Here is a 22,252-nt window from a genome sequence, read left to right as displayed (position 1 = left end):
AGATTCACCCTGAGCTAACATCTGTGCCAGTCTTCCTCTATTTTGTGTGTGGGTCACCCCCACAGCATGGCTGCCAATAATGTGGTGTAGGTCCACACACGGGAACCAAACCCGGGCCACCGAAGCAGAGTGCTCTGAACTTAACCACTAGGCCACGGGGCGGGCCCCAGGTCTATTATTTGTTTATACTACTTATACCACCTGATTAAATATTTATTATTTACTTTCCATCTCTGCCACTGGGATGTAAGTTCCATAGTTTCTTTTTCTACTGAATCTCCAGTGCCTTGAAGATAGCCTGACACTAGTGGCTGATCAATAAACATTTACCATGTGAACTTAAATTACTTGCTTATATTTCCATTTCTGTTTGTTTTTGACAAAAGGGTCATCAAAACTTCAATCCCATACGAGGCATTCAGACAGCGTTTCTTCCCTCGTTTCTGAGAGAGAAAATATTACATCATTAGACCTTTCAGCAAATGAACTAAGAGATATTGATGCCATAAGCCAGAAATGCTGTATAAGTGGTCATTTGGAGCATCTTGAAAAGCTGGAGCTTCATCAGAATGCACTCACGAACTTTCCACAACAACTATGTGAAGTAAATTGAATTTATCATATAACTCTCAGGATATTTGAAGAGCCTTTTGACTTTATATCTAACTTGCATGGCTAAATCTTTAAAAAGAAGGTTCTACTTTTGTGTCATTGGACAGTAATTCCCCTATTCTTTTGGTTTTCACCTGAGTATCTTAGTCCGTGTGGAGTTCAGAAACATCTTTGAAGGCAGGCAAGGGAAATGGAGATCTGATTCAAAAGGAATTCTAGGTTCTGTCCTGATGATACATGGTACTACATGTTAAAGTCTATCAAGGCTACGTGTTAATTATACCTTCAGTTATTTAATTCTAGTAAGACAACTTGAACTGTTTAAATTAAGTTAGAGTAGAATTAGACCGGGTTTGGTGGTACTGGCTCTGACTCAGCTACCAACTGTATGACAATAAGAACAGGCTACTCTGACTGCTCTAAACCTTCATTTTGTAATGTGCGAAATACAGAGGCCCAACTAAACTGTCCCTAAGGCATTTATTGAGTTTTAAAATTATATGCAACTTAAAAATTGACTTTTTTGCTCAATAAAAAAAATTTTTATGTTTTAAAAATTAAAGTATAAAATAGTCTGTTGATAGGGTAGTCCTCTGAATATTGACTTTGTTCATCATTTTTATGTCCTAAGGATCCGAAATCGAAGATATACTGACAAATTAAAATGATCTTAATACAAATGTTTAAATTATTAAACTGAATTCTTGGATTGAATTGCAAAGTTTGATAAAGAATTATATCTGTTTTTTTCCCCTCAAAACTAGTTGTGTTGTAAATGCATTTTCTAGCCTATAAAATTTACTGTAATTTTGAGACATATTAAAAGCAACATTGCATGATTTTTAAGTATATTTAAGTGGTGTCTTTCCTCTAAAGTTTCTGTATCTGGAGAGAGAGAAGAAAGAAAGATAACCTCTCTCCGACCCTGGTGTCTAAATGTGTCCTCTCTTTCTCCTCCTTCTCTTTGCCTGACTAAATCCTCCAAGTAACAAGGGTCTCAGTTTAAATGTCACTTCCTTACCCTCTGCTTCCGTTCTTCCTTCCAAACAAGGTTGGCTACCCACCTGGTTTATATTTCCATAGCACCTTCACTTATAAATTTTGATCTAAGGCATATTGTTGTCACCAAATTGCAGACTCCTTGAGAACAGAAACTGTTTCAGGCTTGTTCATGTCTATCCCTAGTGCCTAGTAAGGTCTGACATGTGGTAGAAGCTTACTAATTCCTGAAGGAATTAATGACTGACACTTGGTAGACCGTCAATAGATATTTGTTAAAGAGTAAGTATAAGAAAACTAGAATTTAGCTTAGCTCAAACAAAGAGAAGTTGAAGAGAGCATGACAAGGTGAGATACATTAGGGCTTTCAAAAACTGGACCAGCTCAGAACCTTCTCTTAAGGAAATTTCAAATAGACACCACTAGGTGGCACTTTTTGTGTTACTGCTTGTAACCGTGTCTCTTTACAAGAAAAATTCCTGATTAAACCTCGGGAATAAATAATTTAAAAATCTTTCCTTCTGGGGCCGGCCCCGTGGCTTAGCGGTTAAGTGCTCGTGCTCTTCCACTGGCGGCCCGGGTTCGGATCCCGGGAGCATACTGTCACACCGCTTCTCTGGCCATGCTGAGGCCACGTCCCACATACAGCAACTAGAAGGATGTGCAACTATGACATACAACTATCTACTGGGGCTTTGGGGAAAAAAAAAAAAGAGGAGGATTGGCAATAGATGTTAGCTCAGAGCCGGTCTTCCTCAGCAAAAAGATGAGGATTAGCATGGATGTTAGTTTAGGGCTGATGTTCCTCACCAAAAAAAAAAAAAAAAATCTTTCCTTCTGAGTAATCTGGTAGGATCTGAAACAATGGTAGGAATTTTGAGATAGCTTCTGGGGCAAAGATCTGTTAATAAGCCTTTATAATCACTTCAAACTCTTTAGAATTCCCTGTGATGATAAATGTATTGATATATAAAAAGGAGCATAGAGAAGTGATTATTTTGTGTATTTTAGCCATTTGACAATAATCCATACCAAAGATTTAAAAAATTGACATAATATGTAAATGGAAGGTTTGCTATTATCATAGTAAAATTAGAAATGCTCAAATATAGCAAATAGAGATTTGAAACAAAAAGTTCCATAAAAAAAGGAGGTTCTAAAATGAAACGTGTATTATATACAATGATTGCTTTTATGGTTAAATCTTATTTATATTAAAATATATAACAATTTCTAAAAGCCAGTAATTAAAAAAATGTATTCCCAAGATTATGTTGTACTGCTTATGCATTAATCCATTAGTTCAAATATTTGTTGGGGCCTTTTCTGTTTCCATTTCACTCTTTGCAGGAATAATTTATAAAAAAGCTGGATTAAACGTTCTATCTTATTTTTATGAACCTTGTTTTGACAATCTACCTGTTATATTTTCCATGGTTTTACACATTTTATAGCAGAGATGGTTTGACCCGTCAGTATACTGAAGTTCTCTTGTGGATTGCGTTTTCAATTTTTTTTGAAAATTCTTAGTGGTTGTAGTTACCAGAGATATGGAAGGCAGAAATATTAGTTAAACTTAAGGTCCTCCTATGGTTCATTTTAGAATTTTAAAATATTGTCTTTCCAGACTCTGAAGTGTTTGACGCATTTGGACTTGCACAGTAATAAGTTTACATCATTTCCCTCTTACTTGTTGAAAATGAATTGCATTGCCAACCTTGATGTCTCTCGAAATGACATTGGCCCCGTGGTAGTTTTGGATCCTGCAGTGAAGTGCCCGACCTTGAAGCAGTTTAACCTGTCGTATAATCAGCTGTCTTCTGTTCCTGAGAACCTCAGTGATGTGGTAGAGAAACTGGAACAGCTCATTTTAGAAGGGTAAGAGAGGGGTTCATGGAAGACAAAGGGTTGCCTTACATTAAAGTTTCATAAGGTTGACAAATATGCTGACATTATTTCTATAGTAATGAGTTTTAAACAGTAACATGATAAAAGACAGGCAATTAATATTACAGCTTCTATCAATCAAGTTAAATTTTCACAACTAATTTTAAAATTAATATATCTGCTTTGATGCTATTCTTTGAAGGCAAATTGTTTTGATTTTTTTCCCCAAAGCATATGAATTTATGCAATTTAATCCTCATTTTGTCTCATGACTAGAAATAAAATATCAGACATATGTTCCCCCTTGAGTCTGAAGGAACTGAAGATTTTAAACCTAAGTAAAAACCACATTTCATCCCTGTCAGAGGACCTACTTGAGGCGTGTCCTAAAGTGGAGAGTTTCAGTGCCAGAATGAATTTTCTTGGTAAGTATTCTGTGTGTGTCTCCTTCTTACCGATCCTTTTGTGTATTAGAGGATGAGTCTTGTATGGAAGTTTTAGGTGGGGATTTAAAGGTGGCATTTCAGTTTAAATATTACACTGGAGTTTCAAATATGAAGTTAACAGATTGGTGATAAAAAGAAATGAGCTGTCAAGTGCTGAAGACATGGAGGAAGCTTAAATGCATATTGCTAAGTGAAAGAAGCTAATCTGAAAAGGCTATTTACTGTATAATTTCAACTATATGATATTTTGGAAAAGGCAAAACTGTGGAGACAGTAAAACAATCAGTGACTGCCAGGAGTTTGGAGGGAGGGAGAGAGGGATGAATAGTGGAGGAGGGGGACTATTTAGGATGGGGAAACTATTCTGTATGGTACTATAATATGGATACATATCATTATACATTTGTCAAGACCCATAGAATGTACAACACAAAGAGTGAACTGTATTGTAAATTTGGACTTTAGTTAATCATAATGTATTAATATTGGGTCATCAATTGTAACAAATAAATTATGCAAGTTGTTCATAATAGGGAAAAAATATGTATATATGGTGGTGGTGGTGAGGGGAGGCGGGTATATGGGAACTCTCTATACTTTCTGCTCAGTTTTTCTTTCTGTAAACCTAAAGCTGCTCTAAAAAATAGTCTACTTTTTAAATATTAAAAAATTTAAAAAATTTATATTAAAAATAATTTACCAGGTTATTATTGTCATAGGCTAAAATGACAATATTTTGGACTACAAATAGTCGTTTAACTTTGGTTCTTTTTAGTCTACAAGACTAAAAATGCATATGGTTGCCTGAGCTGGTTGAGCAGGAATGCTGTTTCCTACTGAAGTTTCTTCATCAATTTTTTGGAGTACAATTACTGTTCTTGTTTTTTTAGAAATAAATATAATCATCTAACAGTTTTCAAATTAGTAAGATTAATGTGTATTCATTGAGTTCTTGCTTTGTGCAAGGTATTACAATAATACACAATATGATCATCTCTTTTATTAAAAGTCGTGGAATACTCTATGTTCTCTTAGCACATGAGATAACAGGGAATTATGTTCGTTTGTAGCCTGTCTGAACGTTCTAATATTAAGGGACAAAATACTTTTATGGCAGTAAACAAGAACTCCCTATATTTTATCTTCCTTAATGGAGGCCACATGCACTTTGCCAGCCACGTGACTATTCTATACCTGACTCAGTAAAATAGTTTTTAATACTGTTTAATAGCAGAATACAGTTTGACTACTTATTTTAAAATATTTTGTTTTGTCAGAACTTTCAGAAACTAATAATGATGAAAGCCATGTTAATTTGCATACTATTTTCCTCCTTTCTCCCTTCCTCTCAACTTCCTCTAATATGGACCATGTTCTTATCATGAGCCTGAAACTGGGGATGGAGTGATTCACTCACTAGTGAGCAAAGCAAACCCAGTCTGTCCTTAAGGAACATGTAGTTAAGTTCAGAAGACAGGTATTAAATAATTATTACGAATAAATGTAATTGTATAGAGTGCTTACTGCTGTGAGGAAAAGGTTCAGGATGCTCCGAGGGTACCTCAGGGGTATCTGATCAGATATGGAGGCGGAGAAGCATCTCTATGTCTGTAACGTTTAAGTTGGTTCTGGAAAGAGGAGCATCCAAAGGACCCTGAGGCTGGGTTATGGTCAGTATGTCATCTCAGCTGAGTCTCACAAAAATCCTATAGGGTAGGACAGGTACGATGTCTGCTTGACTGATTAAGGAAATGGAAGCACCGAGATTTTTGTGTAATATGTTCAGGGGCATAGAATTAATTAACTAGTTGTGAAAGTTTGAATAGACTTAAGTTCAAAAATCTGTTTGCTTTGTACTACACAACTTTAATAGTTTAGACGTGGTCTTATATTTGGGAAGATGCCCTATGGAGGTGATAGCTGAGTGGGACCATTATTAAATATAATCCCATGTGAAATGAAGTTTCAGTTCTTTGATTTTATAAGAATCTTTTCCACACAGAATCTGAACCTCAAGACTCTTAATTCTTAAGTGGAGACTCATTTCTGCTAATCTATTTTGCCACAAATACTTTTTGGAAATAGACGAGGTATAGCATGTACCTTTCTGCTTCTCAGGAAGACAGCTTCTAGCAGTGTTCAGGAACATTTTGACCGTTGAAGATTTTCTAGATAAAGTATAACCCATATTTTTAACCTTTAAAATGACAAGAAATAATTTCTCAAGCCACTTGCATAAAACCATAGATTTTTGGATCGCTCAAGAATCTCAGAGTTCATCTGGTCCAGCTGTTCTATTTTACAGATGAGAAAACAGGCTGTATATGATTTGCTCAGTTTCTAAAACTGTGTTCTACAGAATTTTATTCCTTGGAGGTACCTTATACTATATTTCCCTCTTGCAAATTCATAAAATATACCAGAATACTGAGAACCTTGGGATATTTCACTTTATTTTACTTGATGTTTCTCCAATCTCTTGAGATCCTATGATCAAAGAATACTTTTATTAAGTAATATTCATTATTATTCTATAGAACACTCTTTATGAGATGGTACCATAAATAATTTTTATCTTTATATTGTGGATTAGTAAAGTATTCAGAAGTGTTTTATCGTTGATACTTAAGAGTGATTTGAGTTAATTGATAATGTATGTCACATAATATCACACATAATTTGAAATGAATATTCTAACAATTTTTGCTTGGTACAGATGTTGGATAGATGAATTTATTTTTAGACACTTGTTTAGCTTTCAAGTTAAAAGATTTTATATGTATGGTATATTATTTTAATGTTTAGTGGTAGTATTAAGGATATTACCTTATTTTAAATATAGATTTTTTTTTATTGTTAGTGTAAGAATAGAAATTAAATTAAGTGACAGGTCATTGGTAACTGTTCTTATTATAGAATCTAGTGGATATCCAGTTAAAATAATTAAAATGTCCATTATCCCATTTCTCTTTTCTGTTAGCTGCTATGCCTTTTTTGCCTTCTTCCATGACAAGCCTAAAATTATCTCAAAACAGATTTACGTGTGTTCCAGAAGCAATTTTAAATCTTCCACAGTAAGTTTATGATTTTAATTTTAAAACCACATGAGCTGGAGGAGACCCTTCAGAGACATAGTTTTGATTTAGGCATATAAATGTAATTGATTTCTAAACCTACTTAGCTTCATGCTTTTAAATCTATGAATGTTTGACTTGTACTAGACAAAAGACTCAAGTTATTACGTGGACTTTTTTACTTTTATATTAATTTAGTGTGCTATTGTGTACAAACAATTTAAGATTATTTAATTGTTGTATTATAATCAAATGAGATTGCACTGGCTATCACTTTAACTTTTAAAATTTCACTTGCTCTGAGAGCTTATGTTGCCAGGATACTTTTAACTTTGAAATTATACTTAACTTATGTTTGAGTGACGTGTTTGGTGAAGATTAGGACAATTTATGTAGTTCCTGGTATTTGGGGATATTTTTGGTTAATTTCCTTAAAAACAAAACCTTCCTGTTAACTACAAATTCAGGCATTAATTAGATTTCAACTATGTGGTCATCTTAAATACTATTCTAATTATGTTATACATTATAAACCGAATCCGTAAGTGCATATGTGCAGATATATACATACACAGGCAAATAATACTTAGCCATACTTATAATCTTAGCCATAGAAGGTGTCAGACAGACACCTTAGTTAATAGTTAATTTAAATCTAGTTTTAGAATATGTCAGACACTGTTCTAACTGCTCAACAGTGGATCATCTCTTTAATCTTCCTAAGAATCCTATGAAATAGCTACTGTTATCATCTCCACTTTATAATGAAAACATTGTTTCATTAGAGAAATGAGGTAACTTGCCCAAAGTCACAGTTGTTAAACACTGGTGGTTCAACTTCAGACTCTTCAACTCTCACATACAAGAACCTATAGAATACAGGTGGTCCTATATTTTAAATATAGTGTATTCCTGAAAATGTGTTTGAAAGCCAAATATTTATAAAAGATGATTAGAAGATACATGCCATAAAGAAGTTTTCTTTTTGGAGAACTAAAAATATTATCCAGTCCCTAATTACTACACCTTTAGACACCATCTTCAGGCATACATTTCCAGCATTTTATATGTATTTCTTTAAATTTATTCTTTTGTTTCACAAATGTGCATGCAGTTGGCCAGCTTAAGTCTCCACTAAGGCTAAAAGGCACTGCTTTTGAACGACCTGGTGATTCTCAGCTTTGTCTCAATTGCATTGTTTGTTTGACATGCATGTCTTATCTCCAATACAGTCAAATTAATTTTCTTGTTTTCACACATTTTTATAAGATAACTAGGGCAAAATCTACTATCATTTAAAAGTAACAGCAAAAATGTGCAGATCTGAATCTTTGTCTAGCAGGCAGTACAGCTATGTGAGCTTAAAATTAATTCATCATGCTTCAAATATGCTGCATGAAAGGGCTCAGTATGTAGTTGGGAAAGTCCAGTCAGCCTTTTACATAGTCAAATACACCACAATCACTGACTATCTTTATTCTTCCTGCACACATACACTTGTATGTGACATATGTTTTTCTGCTATTTTCTGCAAATTTTGGGTAGGATGTTCCTGCGTAAAAGCAACCAGTTTGCATTGAGAGCCTGCTGTATGCAAGGGGTCGTGTTCAGTGTTGTAATATTTATCACACTGAGACAAGCTGGTAAAAGGGTGTGCCCACACATAGTAATAAGCTCTAGGACCCAACCTCCAAAGAATCCCTCCAGTTATGGGTTAAATTGAAAAGAGAAATGGGGGCTCTATGCATTTACAAATTTACAAAATTTGTACATCTTGTATAGAAGGCAGGAATTTTAATGACCATTTTTGCCTTGTTAATTATGATTTCTCAGGCATCATAAACATTTGTAAAACACTTGATCTTTCTCTCGTTCTGAGATTGACATTTTTATGTTTCTGAAGTAGGGAAATTAGGACTCAATTTTGTTTTTAATGGTCCTTATTCATTTAAATGTTGTTGCTAGTGAGACGTGCCTTTTTCTAGCCCATATAGACCTATATGTACGCAAAAACCCACATGCATACTTATAGGTAAGTAGTGTTAGTTTTAAAGTTATGTCTGTTTTTGTTTTTTTATTCTTTTTGTTTCTATTTATTTTTTTTATTGCGGTAACATTGATTTATACTATTGTATAAATTTCAGGTGTACATCATTATACTTCTATTTCTGCATAGATTACATCATGGTCACCACCCAAATGCTAATTACAATCCATCACCACACACATATTCCTAATCTTATTCTCACTCTGGTGAAAGTTACTTGTGATGTTATTTCACACATTTTGGAAATACTCATTTTGCTTTTATCTTGACATTGTATTGCTTTAGCTTGCGGTCCTTAGATATGAGCAGCAATGATATTCAATATCTACCAAGTCCTGCACACTGGAAATCTTTGAACTTAAGGGAACTCTTGTTTAGTCATAATCAAATCAGCATCTTGGACTTGAGTGAAAAAGCAAATGCATGGTCTAGAGTAGAGAAACTACATCTTTCTCATAATAAACTGAAGGAGGTAAGAGGTCATCTTTATTTGTTTAAAATTATTACCAATTTGATAATATGCTTTTATAATTTGGATAATCACAAATTATCATTTTAAAATCTGTTATTTGATATTTGTTACTTCTTGAATAAGGTCTACTCCTACTCTGACATAAATGGATTTATTAACAGTGCTTAATTTCCTTAAAAACAATCACCTTTTGTGCTCTATTTTTGAATTATATGAATATATATATTTAATTATGAATGTGTGTAATGCTTTAAGGGTGTCATTTTATCACTAAATCTCTGATCTGTTAACAGACTCCCAGATACTCTACGTTTCTCTAGTTGTCAGCAGGCCTGTGTTTTTCAGCTGACTTTCTCTCCTACATTCTGAAATTTCTGCATTTCTCCACCATGTTACCCCTCACCCGAATGGGCCAGCCTCCTTTGCTTCACTCCATTGCCTCTGTTATAAATCTGAAATTGATTATCCATTCATCTCAGAAAATATTTTTCTTTTGCCAAGTTCAAGCCTATTGCCTATAAAAGCCAAAAAGTATTAAGTGTCTGAAACTGTGAGGTTCAGAATAACTGTGCATATTTTTTGGTATCTGATGTTTTTGCCAGAAAATTAATGTTTTCTATTATGAAAGTAATGAACATTGCTTAAAAATTTGGAACAGAAAAAGGAAAAAACTTCCATTAGGATGCCACCTAAAGTATAAACATTTAGTTGTGTTTTAAGAACATTAAGTTGTATATAAGTGTGTGATGACTAGATCTTTATAGCTTTACTGAAGAACATAGTGTGAGGGAACAGACTGAAGCCACAGATGATTGGATTTGAATAGCTATAAAGAACTTCTTGACTTTCAATGTTGTGAAGAAATGAAATATTTTTACTAAGGGAGAATGGGTTTTTAAAGATTATAAATAAGAGACATAGATTGTTTGGGGTAAGTCCTTTATACTTATGTTTTTAAACATTTCTTATGAAAACTATGACAAGCCTTTGGAAGGTTTGAGAATTCTGTTGAAAGGTTGTGCAAGTTGCTGATGAGATCTCTGAGCCTTTCTCGTTTCCTGTCAGCATCTTGTTTCTTGGCAGCACACGTTTCTTCCTTCCCACCAACAGGATTTGCCTCTTTTTGTTTCATTAAGATTCCTCCTGAGATTGGCTGTCTTGAAAATCTGACATCTCTTGATGTTAGTTACAACTTGGAACTGAGATCCTTTCCCAATGAAATGGGGAAATTAAGCAAAATATGGGATCTTCCTTTGGATGAGCTGCATCTTAATTTTGATTTTAAACATATAGGATGTAAAGCCAAAGACATCATAAGGTTAGATAATTTTATTTCCATTTGTTTTTGTTAAGTTTGTTTCAGATTTCCTCTGTCTGTGACGTTGATGGATATATGGTTAGAATTTAGGAATAAATGTATAAGACTATTTAACGTTAATATACTATGTGTCATTTGCCTTTTATTTAATGAGTGGGTTTATATGGTGCCACTGCAGAGCTTTTCATTTCCTCTTAGCCAAGCTAATGTTGAGAGAATGGCTTCTCTTCCTTATCATGTTTTTCAGTAGACATGGGCTCTAAAAGAGTATTATTACTATTTGGTCTCTCATTACTAATTATACAATCTAAAGAAGTACAGCAGAATATAATAACTTCTCAAGGTGCATTTCATATAGCAAATAGTTATCATATGTCTATTATATCTTAAAGCATTATAGTTATTTAAATAATATAAAATTACTAGCTTTGATTTTGTTTATAAGGATGAGTAACCTACTCACCCTGATTTTTTTTGAAACCACCAAAACTTCCCAGGAATCACTGTTTCTGGTCTTTACACTTTACAAACTTCAAATATCTTTGATAATGAACTTTATGCCACTCTTTGTTACCTTTTGAGTATGTTGGTCTTACTGTTACCTACTTATAAAATCATTTATTCCCATTTTTACAAAATTACTCCTATATGTATTTATCTTGCAGGTTTCAGCTCAATTATCACCTCTCAGTGTATCCTTGTCTTGACTGTAATATCCAGCAAGGCAGGGACCATGGCTGTGTTCACTCACTATTTACTTCTTGGCACCTAACACAGAGCCTGGCATACAATTAATAATTGTTGAGTTACCAGTGAACTATACTTACCTAATTCTCCTCTAGTTAAATTTTTGTTAAATTTACATTTAACTTTTTGTCTTTCTTTATGAGGAAAGATTTGGTTTTTTGTCCTCCTGAGGTTGATTTAACTTGAAAGGAAAGAGTTTGTCACCAGCTATGCTAAATACGAGTACCTTTCATCCTACGTAATTATTTCCCATGATTTTCCCTCCTGAAACTGGAAAAGATGTTCACATGAAAATTAGTTCAATTCTTACTAAAAATCTAGTAGAACTAGTTTTTAATGTATTATGGTATATTATCAAGCCACTATGGAACTAACTATTTTTAAATGTTTAACATTTTTAGAAAAGACAGAGACCTGGAGTAATTTAGCAACTGTAGGCATAATTTGCCTTTTTTAAAGCATGACTTTTTTCAAAGAGTGGTGAATTCTTAATAAATAGACATTTGGACCATTGATTTTCTTGTTTATTGGTGATGAAACAGAACTTAAGTTGTATGTGAGAAAATGACTGATTTCGGTAATAGCAGGCACAAGATCTGATCTGTCGGATCTTACTTTCTAAAGCCTAAAAGAAATCAAGAAAAGTAATGATGCCTTTTGTTCAGATTATCAGGAATGTTGGTCAGAGTCCTATTAGTTATGAGAATAGATCAGTCAGTATTCCCTAAAATTCACATATGATTTAGTTTGCATCTCTAATTTTAAACTGTGGCAACATTTTAACGGAGTTAAACTATATCTTTCTATACCCATTATATTTTTGAGAACATTTAAAATCTACTATTAATTTAAAGGTGATTTTGTTAGCCACCTACAGCACTTCTAATTAGTTTCAGTTATTTTTACATTAAGATTATTAGGAATATCAACATACTATCTGCTGATAGTATAATAGTTCATAAGTATTAATTTATAATGTAACCAATATGATATTGCTATCCATATAATTTATATACATGCAAATATGATATATGTGAATATATACATTATATATCCCACATGTGAATATATATGTACACATACACATATATAATGTACCCAATATGACCTCACTATCAAAGTTTAGCCTAGCAGTATGCATATATGTGCTACCTTGGTTCTCTCTTATATGGATTTATAAAATTTTATACTTTATAATTTTTAGTATTCTATTTGTGTTATTTAAAGAAATACATGTATGTGTGTGTGTATAATTCTAATTAGTATTGCAAGCATATTTTGACATTTTGATTATTTCTGGTGATAGTGTAACAGTCGTTATATTTGATAATGCTGCCAATCATCAACTACACTAACATCATTAACAAAATATATGCATTAACAGTGCATTGGAAGACATGTATGTTATTAGTTATCTAAGCTATGCACTCTTTTGCATACTATATTTTAGAACAGTCTAATATCTAAAAATATTCGATGTGTAAGAATTCACCTATATCTTAAGTACACTGTTCAGCAGTTTATTATTTTATTTTTGTCTTTCAAATACCAGGTTTCTTCAGCAGCGGTTAAAAAAGGCCGTGCCCTATAACCGAATGAAACTTATGATTGTGGGAAATACTGGGAGTGGTAAAACCACCTTATTGCAGCAATTGATGAAAATCAAGAAAACAGATCTTGGGATGCAAAGTGGCACAGTCGGCATAGACGTGAAAGACTGGCCTATCCAAATAAGAGGCAAAGGAAAGAAAGACCTCATTCTAAATGTGTGGGATTTTGCAGGTATTTCTTTCTCTAGAATTTTTTATTCACATTTATCTTTTTTTAGAACAGGGATTTAAAAACAGAGTTTTCTCTTCCAATACTCCAAAGAAACCTGGTGGATCCTATGGAATTATTCCAAAGCCATGTATGTCTCCTGATTTTACCCTTGCCACCAGAATGGAAAAGTCCAGGGAGGGAAATGTTAGGAACCGGTAGGTGCCAGTTGAAGCCAAGTAGGTGGTTGGTGGCTGACACATATGCTAAAAGTTGTTAGTCCCCAATAAAAACCCTGTATAGTCTTCTAAACATTGTCTGTTGATTACTTTTTCTCTTTTTCATATGCTAAATAGTAGATAGAATCACCTAAAAAAATTTTTTTTTGCAAAAGGTTCTTGCTTGTTATCTGGAAGGCTAAAAAAAGTCTCTAATCTTTATTTAGGTCGTGAGGAATTCTACAGCACTCACCCCCACTTTATGACCCAGCGAGCACTGTACCTTGCTGTCTATGACCTCAGCAGAGGGCAAGCTGAAGTCGACGCCATGAAACCTTGGCTCTTCAATATAAAGGTCGTCTGTTCTAATTGTTTGAAAATAAAAAATAATTCTCGTTTTTGTGTCTGTAAAGTAATTTATTTTGGGCAAATGTTTGCTTCAAATAGTCTCTTTAGATAGTTTTTAAAAGAAAGTTAGAAGTGGGCCGGCCCGTGGCTTAGCGGTTAAGTGCGCGTGCTCCGCTGCTGGCGGCCCAGGTTCGGATCCCGGGCGCACACCGATGCACCGCTTCTCCGGCATGCCGAGGCCGCGTCCCACGTACAGCAACTAGAAGGATGTGCAGCTATGACATACAACTATCTACTGGGGCTTTGGGGGAAAAAACAAATAAATAAAATTAAAAAAAATAAATAAAAGAAAGTTAGAAGCACTGAAATTTTGAGTTGGGAAATTTTCAGAGTAATTAAGTGGTGACACAAAAATAGTGTGTTCCGTATTGGTGAATGTTATGGATACTTGAACCCTTTTAAGCATAAAAATTGAAAATATAGATGTTAAACTATTTTTGATCATATTATTTCTTAAATAGAGCATGACTTCCCTAATTTAAAATAATCTGTACTAAAGAAAAGCAATCTGTGCATCACCAGCAATGTCCTCGGTGGCAATTTAGTATGAAGTCCTTCAGATCTTACACTTTTAAATGGTACCAGATTAATATGTTCTCATATTTGGAATATCTTTTTGTAATTTTCCACTTTGTCCCTTACTGTCATGCTGTCAGCTATTTCTTCATGTAATAAAGCTTTTGAGAACTGAGACTAAAGTAAGAGTGACACTCTTTGAATGACGCTCCAGTGGACTCTTATGTGAGTCAAGTCTTTAAAAAGGTTTGTGTCGGGACATTTTGGCATGTGTTTTGGCTGTGTATAAGCTTTTTTTGTAATTTCTTAAACTTTTTTTTTCTTACTTTATTATAGTTAGCCAACATGAGCAAACGTTACAGTGACAGTCATACTTGCTTTAGTGGCTTTTTTTTTTCATCACAGACTCCAAATTGAATGACTTTAAAATGAATTCAGAAGATTGAATTTGCAGATAAAGATGTGAAAGTATAAGCCATATTATGTCACTTTGATATAATTTGGGGGCTTATTAAATGCTTGTTTTATTTAGCAGTCCAAAGCACACTTACAGAATAACCTATTTTAAGGCGTAAAAACAAAGAAAAGAAAGGAAAAGAAAAGAAGAATACACTACTACTCTTCTATAGGCCTTCTGAAAAGTGGTAATAATTGGATTAAAGGGGGCATAAAAATGACTTTTTAAAAATGTCTTAAGATTACATTTTTTTGTTAGGTTTAAGGAAAGAAAGTCAGTGATTTTCTTCTTTTTGAAGTCTTTTAATTTCTCATTTCCACTCAAGTGCATGTCGTAGAAAGCAAGTATCAACTGAAACGTAAGCAGTCTTGATTTTGAAATAAACACGAATATTTTGCGTCTCTCCTGTAGGCTCGTGCTTCTTCTTCCCCTGTGATTCTCGTGGGCACACACTTGGATGTTTCTGACGAGAAGCAGCGCAAAGCCTGCATAAGTAAAATCACCAAGGAACTCTTGAACAAGCGAGGGTTTCCCGCGATACGGGATTACCACTTTGTGAATGCCACTGAGGAATCCGATGCTTTGGCAAAACTACGGAAAACCATCATAAATGAGAGCCTTAATTTCAAGGTAATGTGGTTTATGCCGACTGTAGGTTGGCAGATGAATAGAAGTTATTAGTTCTCAGGTTATGCAACTGCTTAGAAACATCAGAAGTCTTGAGAAGAGAACAATTATCTTAAAATTGTGGGGTTTTTTCATAGCTGTAAGCATTAATAAAGTACTTTCAATTTTAAAATTATTTATTTATGCCATACTTCATTTCGAGTTCATAGAAATGGGCATAAAAATAATTAGAGGATCCTGAGAGAAACTAAGAGCATGTCTGAGAGACTGAGAGAATGTTTCTGAGAGAATCTGAGAAAATCTCTTTCCCTTAGTGCTCTTTCTCTTCCAGCTTCCTGTAATGATGGTGTGATCAACAGGATAAAAGTGGATATTCGGGTCTTGGGATCATCTTTCTTCTATTATTTTTTGACTGTTCTTTTTCCATTTGCTCCATTCTTTTGGAATTCCTGTTTTATGCACATCTTGATCTTCTGTGCTGTTCCTTCATGTCTCTTGTCACTGTGATTCTCATTCTGAAGGTCTTTCCCTCAGTATTATGAGAGCTCTTTCATTTGGTCGCCAAGATCACTAATTTGGTTTTTTTAAAGTGTGTAAGCAATATTTTAGTTCATACAAACTGGCTTTTTCATTTTAGGAATTATGTTTTGATTTCCAAAGTTCTCTTCTGGCAAGCCAAATGTAATTCGTAAAGCGTTCATAGAACACAAATAAGTTGGTTATCAGGGAGAGCACTTGTTTTTAATTCTTGCAGGAAAAAGAAATCTCTGGTTTCTACAGAAAGCATGGTATAAACGGTACTGAAAAATGCCCTGAATAGTTCAATATGACAAACACAATGGTGAATTTCATTGTTAGCCCCTGTTGACTTAACTCATTAGTGCTAATGATCAAGGCCATGGCTTATAACTAGGTCTTGTTTTGCCTGGACAGTCCCAGCATAATTATTAATAGTGTCCCACTACATTCTCAAAAGCATTCCAGTTTGGATGATAAATTATATGGTCACCCTGGTTATAACGTGTCCGCCAGTTAGCTTAGTTTTGTTCCATTTTCACAGATTATGCTCCTACTCGAAACCTAATGAGCCACTTATAAATGTGTTAGTCTTTGTGGTGCCCAGGGAGAAAATTTGCATGTTTGTATCTTTCAACACATTTATCACAGTCACCAAAAGGTTTTACCAATGGTGGATCAGTAGTGGCATTTCATGTAAGAAGAATGACATATTATTTATTTGCAGATTTTCCTACTCTCTTGTGAAACATATAATTAGAAAGCAATATGATTTTTAAGAAACAAATATACAAAATTCATACATTCAATTAAAATGTTCTCTTTTTCCAAGTGATTTTCTTCTGAGGCTATACCTATACTTATAGAACTTTGTTGTTGCTTATAATACTTTAATAGCTTCTCTTTCTAACATTGTTGTCAGAGCATACATTATATTTTTAAGCAGACTTCTTGGAGGATGAGTTTGTTTTGAAAAAGCCCGAATTTATTTGAAGCTAAGTTCGTGGATAAAGTGGTTGGTTCATTGAGGTGGACCAGTACTGCTTTAGGCTAATAGCAAGTTATCACTATCAATCAGTAAGACCAGGTTTCTTCCTGCTCTTGTAAATGAACTCTGAAGGCAACACCATATAAGGAAGTAAAACAAATGCTTTGAGAAAGGCAGCATAATTTGGAGAAAGGTGTATATTGCTAGTGGATGTGCCGTTCTGGCATATTGGTTTGAATATCCATTTGATTGCTTTGCAGGATACTGACTCTTTCAGGATGGCCCAGACCAGATGGCCTACCAGAACTTGAATATTCTTTCCTCCCTGAGTTGCTTCAACTTGTACTCAAATAGCAGCTTTTAATCTACTTGAGATCATTTGTTTTGCCCTCTCATTTGTTTTTCGTCTTCTCCTTTTATCTTGACTCTTCTCTAATATTTCCCTGTCTCACTCTTATTAACATATATCTGTGCAGACTCTGGAATAAAAGTTTTTTTTTTCCAGCTGTTGGTGACCCAATAATCAAACTAAAAGGAAAAGTAAGACAAAATAGAGTTCAGTGCCAACAATACCCCTTTCAATCTTGTCCAGCCCCTTAGCAGAGTGGGATCCTTTGCTGGCCCTGTACCCCAGCCCTAGAAAATTCATCCCTTTGCTACTTGATTTGTTTTCTGTGATAACTTTTGTTTATTTCTACATGTAGATTTTCTTCCCTGAGTTAAAACATATACTTCAATCTGAAGTTCTATTTTATCTTAATTTGTAAATGATGAAGAGAGGGAATATGAAAAATGGAGGTTAGTGGAATTACATTTAATTTTCTGGGGCAAGGGATACATGAAAAGATTTTTGACATGACTGTTTATGGATAAATATGTAAGTAATTGTTATGGTTGCTGTAAGTCAAGCTCCTTAAAGTTCTAGTTGCATATAGAAAAAGAGCAAATTAAAATTTGTATGTGTGTGTAATAAAGTCCAATTTCTGTTTGTAATAAGTTTAAGAATTTAAATAGAAATTCTAATAGTTATTGGCAGGTAAAAAAGAATATACAAGGATATTTTCCTGAGTGGAGAATGGAGAGAGTTTGCCACCTGGTGGTTCTCAAAGACATTTTAGTTACTATTGTTAGAATTGCATTTCTATTTAAAATTAGATTTTCAAAAAAAAAAAAAAAGGTTTGGAAAAGATTTTTGTTATAAAAACTATCGTCTTAAGGCCATTCTTTTTAAAATTTTATTTTATATATTTTTGAATTAGTAGACAGTGATTAAATTCTAAGGGAAACAGACCAAAAATAATCCTCTCATGTCAGAATCATTGGTATTTAGATGACTTTTTATTTTCCCAAGTTCAAGGTTTCATGAAAAAGCATAGCCTGGGTGAGGAGATTTCATGTTTATCTCCAGACTTCACTGTTGATATGTACATTCCACTAATATAACATTTTGCAAATGACAAGCACAGAATTTAATATTTTACCTCAGGGTGTGGGTATTTTCATTTAATAAACATGGTCCAAAAGCTCTTGTAATACTTACTGATTTCTTATGCTAGCATATCTCTGCATGCGAATTTAATGTCTTAGAAAATAGAAAATTCTTTACTTATGGTTAGTGATTTATCCTGGGTTTTGCCATGGATTTTCAGGATAGTTAGATAAATATTTCCATACTATTTTATTTGATAGTTCTTTCTAAATTGGGCTCTGTGTTCATATTTTTCTTATTTCATCATCATCTTATTTATTCCTCACAATTTAACTGGTTTTACATCACATTTTGATTTTATTAAAAAAAAACTTCTCAATAATATACCTCTTTCTATAAAAACTATTAGCACTGAATTTACCAACCACCTGACAAATGTATGAATAAAATGGATTGTTACAGCTTGTCATTTGTAATTATGTAGATCCGAGATCAGCCTGTTGTTGGGCAGCTGATTCCAGACTGCTATGTGGAACTTGAGAAAATCATTTTATCGGAGCGTAAAGATGTGCCAATTGAATTTCCTGTAATTAACCAGAAACGATTATTACAACTCGTGAAAGACAACCAACTGCAGTTAGATGAAAATGAGCTTCCTCATGCCGTTCACTTCCTAAATGAATCAGGTTTGTGTGTTTTCTCGTTTCCTACTTTTTCAAAGCTTGGCTGTTGTAGTTTATAAAGATGTATCTGAACCTTATTAGAATTTACGTTTAATATTTAACAGAATATCTACAAAATTCTTTAATAGGCCATGGATTTTTTCTTTTTGGAAGATCTTCATTTGCATTGATGTTGAATCGTATATCATGTCATAAGAAAAAAGTTTAGAAATCATCTAAGGGCACTAGTGGAAAGAGTCTCTGAGTAGGAGTTAAAAACATTTGGGTTCTAGAGCTTGACTTTACCATTCAGGAGCTGTGGAACCGTGAGCACAAGCCATATCCTTTCATAGTATCAAATGAATTTAGTGTGTGTGTAAGTTATTTGTAGAAGTTATTCTCCTATAAAGGAGAATAACTATTGGCATGGTCTAACTGGCACTTAGAGAATCACTGGTTGCCTGAGATGATGCAGCTACTGTGTAGCAGATCTTGCTCTGTTGCATCACACATTGTCGGTATGATCTCACGGATGAAAACTCTCAAACCAACTTCAGTGTGAATTATGTACTGGATCAGTATAACCATGTTGGAAAGAAATTTGTGAGTTGATCTGTAGTGCTAGGGTAAGTGGCTAGCAAGCTACTTTTGATCCCTAGATTCTGTGGTATGAAAAATAATCTTCATGTGGATTCTAATCTGTTCCTTTTCCCCGTCATTCTTAAACCAGTAGTTTTCTGAGATATTCTTTGTTTCTTACCTATATTTGAAAATAAGATGTGTCTTTGTAGAGTACAGTTAGAAAGCCAAGAAGAAATTTACAAATTTCTATTTGTTTGTAAATATTTGCTCTGCAATGCATGGCGTTGTCTCAAATATGCTTATATATCATCATTTTATATAGTTGAAAAAATACTTCTTTATAAAATTGGGACTTTAGAGCTTGGGAACTAAGATGCCCAGGTTTTACTCCCAGCTTTGTCGCTAACTATGCTAAAGTTTCCTCTCCTGTAAAACGTGGAGGTTGGACTAGATTCTCTCTAAAGGCCCTTGATATTTGTATATTCCAGATTCCATGTTTCATTATTTGATTTTTGCTACAGGGGTCCTTCTTCATTTTCAAGACCCAGCCCTGCAGTTAAGTGACTTATATTTTGTGGATCCCAAGTGGCTTTGTAAAGTCATGGCACAGGTTGGTGTGTTGTATTTTTGTGACATGGGGGTAAGGATTGAAGAGAAGAACAAATGGCACTCAGAGCATTGAGCGTTATAGAGTTTGTGTTCAGTTAAGATAGAAACTACTGTAAATATAGAAAACTGTAGAACACTTCATGTAGAAGACTGCTTAAAGAAGAGCTTCATGGGAGAAGGGAAGATATCTTAGAGTTCACTTTAATGTCTTTGTTTCCAAGTCCCAGACAGATGTTTGTACCACTCTCTTCTATGGTGCTTTTCTAGATCCTGATGATATCTTTGGTTTGGTTATTGACTTAGTCAACTGAATGAAAGCTTTGTGAAAATCCTTGGGGTAAATACATATAAGAAAATTGGGTTGATGAGCCTGTGAAACTTCTATCTAGAACATGGAGGGGAGTTTTGACTCTTGAGTGAAATGGTCCGAGCTCTAAATGCTTCCAATTTTTGAAAGTTTTGGGTGGCGGTGATTATGGCTGTCTTTTCTCCATTTGTATTTCATATGGAAAATTATTTCTTCTCCCAATGATAATCGATTACCACTGAGTTTATATTAATTAGTTATAATAATCCATCTTTATAGGTTTGTCACAGAAAACCACTCAAGCAGAACACACTAGCTCAGGGTTTCTCAGTGTCAGCACTATTGACATTTTGGGCCAGATAATTCTTTGTTGTGTATTATAGGATGATGGCAGCATCTTTGGCCTCTACCCTGTGTATGTTAGTAGCACCTTCCCAGTTATAATAAGCAAAAATGTGTCTAGACATTTCCAAATATTCCCGGGGATGCAAAGTCACCCCAGTTGAGCTTAATCATGATCTGAAATGAGCTCAGGGAGGATGTCTCTAGCATGTGTACTCACTGGTAACTATTTTGTTTATGAGTATAATTTGATAATTTTGCATGTGGCTCCCTGAGTCCCTAAAATGATTATATCTTTTTACATTAGAAGTCTCTCTTCTAATTAAACCATAATGGTAATTAAATTCCCTCAGATAATCTTGAATGACAGTTCCTAAATTCTATCTAAGGAAAAAAAGGAAAATATTTGTAAGAGGGAGCTTATTTGGGGCTAAATTCTATACCACAGAACTTGAGAGCATATTGAAACATTATTGTAACTGGCAATTAATTGTAATGTGGTAGTTATTATTATTTTGGTAGATGTTTTTAAAGTAGATTTCATCCTCTGAACATATGCCGTGAAAAGGGCGATTTTACTCATCTGCTAAATGATAATGGAGCCAGTGAAGTGGAGTGGTCAAGAGGCACAGGCTCTAGAGTCAGCATGACCTGTGTTCAAATCTCTTCTAACACTTACTAACTTTGGGACATTTCTTAATGTTTTAAGCCTTTGTTTCTTCACTTGTAAAATAAGAACAATAACAATATCTTCTACAGTGCCTCCCTAGTTCAGTGTAAGTGAGCAGTACATATTAACTAATTTTATATTTGACCTATTTACTAATGAAAGGCATTATTTTAGGAAATGAATCTTCACTTTGAAGACATATTCATGTAGTTTTGGAAAGCGTGCCAGGTATGGCGCTAAGTAAAAAATATGTGAGGTCGATGCATTCTGGACAGCAAAGGGAGTTTTAAATATACTCTGAAGATTTTGTTGTCTTAGGTGACACACTATAACTCTCAGAAGATAATTAAACTCTGTGTAGTCAAGAAAAGGCTAAAGTTGTACCAAAAAGTGATATGTTTCCATACGCATTGAGAACATTTAAAGTTGCACACATGTGGATAACATTGGGGTGGGCATATCTTATTCAGTAGAATAAGGACGTGGTTTGAATCAGAATCACCATCTTTTAACATCTTTTAAATTTCCACCATGACCGCAATAAAATCTCTGAAGATTCTA

At 34.1% G+C, this 22,252-nt stretch overlaps 1 protein-coding gene across 2 annotated transcripts in view; it reads left to right on the top strand.

Moving 5' to 3' along the window:
• The window catches only part of LRRK2 (leucine rich repeat kinase 2), a 134,401-nt gene that overhangs the window by 62,469 nt on the left and 49,680 nt on the right, over window positions 1-22,252 (top strand). For both annotated transcript variants that reach the window (XM_058558503.1, XM_058558504.1), the window contains exons 23-33: window positions 387-604; window positions 3,239-3,489; window positions 3,775-3,923; window positions 6,925-7,018; window positions 9,351-9,537; window positions 10,674-10,855; window positions 13,155-13,384; window positions 13,806-13,933; window positions 15,371-15,589; window positions 19,004-19,205; window positions 20,285-20,373. In XM_058558503.1, the coding sequence (XP_058414486.1) occupies window positions 387-604; window positions 3,239-3,489; window positions 3,775-3,923; window positions 6,925-7,018; window positions 9,351-9,537; window positions 10,674-10,855; window positions 13,155-13,384; window positions 13,806-13,933; window positions 15,371-15,589; window positions 19,004-19,205; window positions 20,285-20,373 (1,949 nt within the window). The remainder of the gene's footprint in view (window positions 1-386; window positions 605-3,238; window positions 3,490-3,774; window positions 3,924-6,924; window positions 7,019-9,350; window positions 9,538-10,673; window positions 10,856-13,154; window positions 13,385-13,805; window positions 13,934-15,370; window positions 15,590-19,003; window positions 19,206-20,284; window positions 20,374-22,252) is intronic.

This window comes from Diceros bicornis, chromosome 17 (assembly GCF_020826845.1).
Source record: "Diceros bicornis minor isolate mBicDic1 chromosome 17, mDicBic1.mat.cur, whole genome shotgun sequence".
NCBI lineage: Eukaryota > Metazoa > Chordata > Mammalia > Perissodactyla > Rhinocerotidae > Diceros > Diceros bicornis.
Note: the sequence above shows the minus strand (reverse complement) of the source record. Positions and strands in the feature narration are given on the sequence as shown.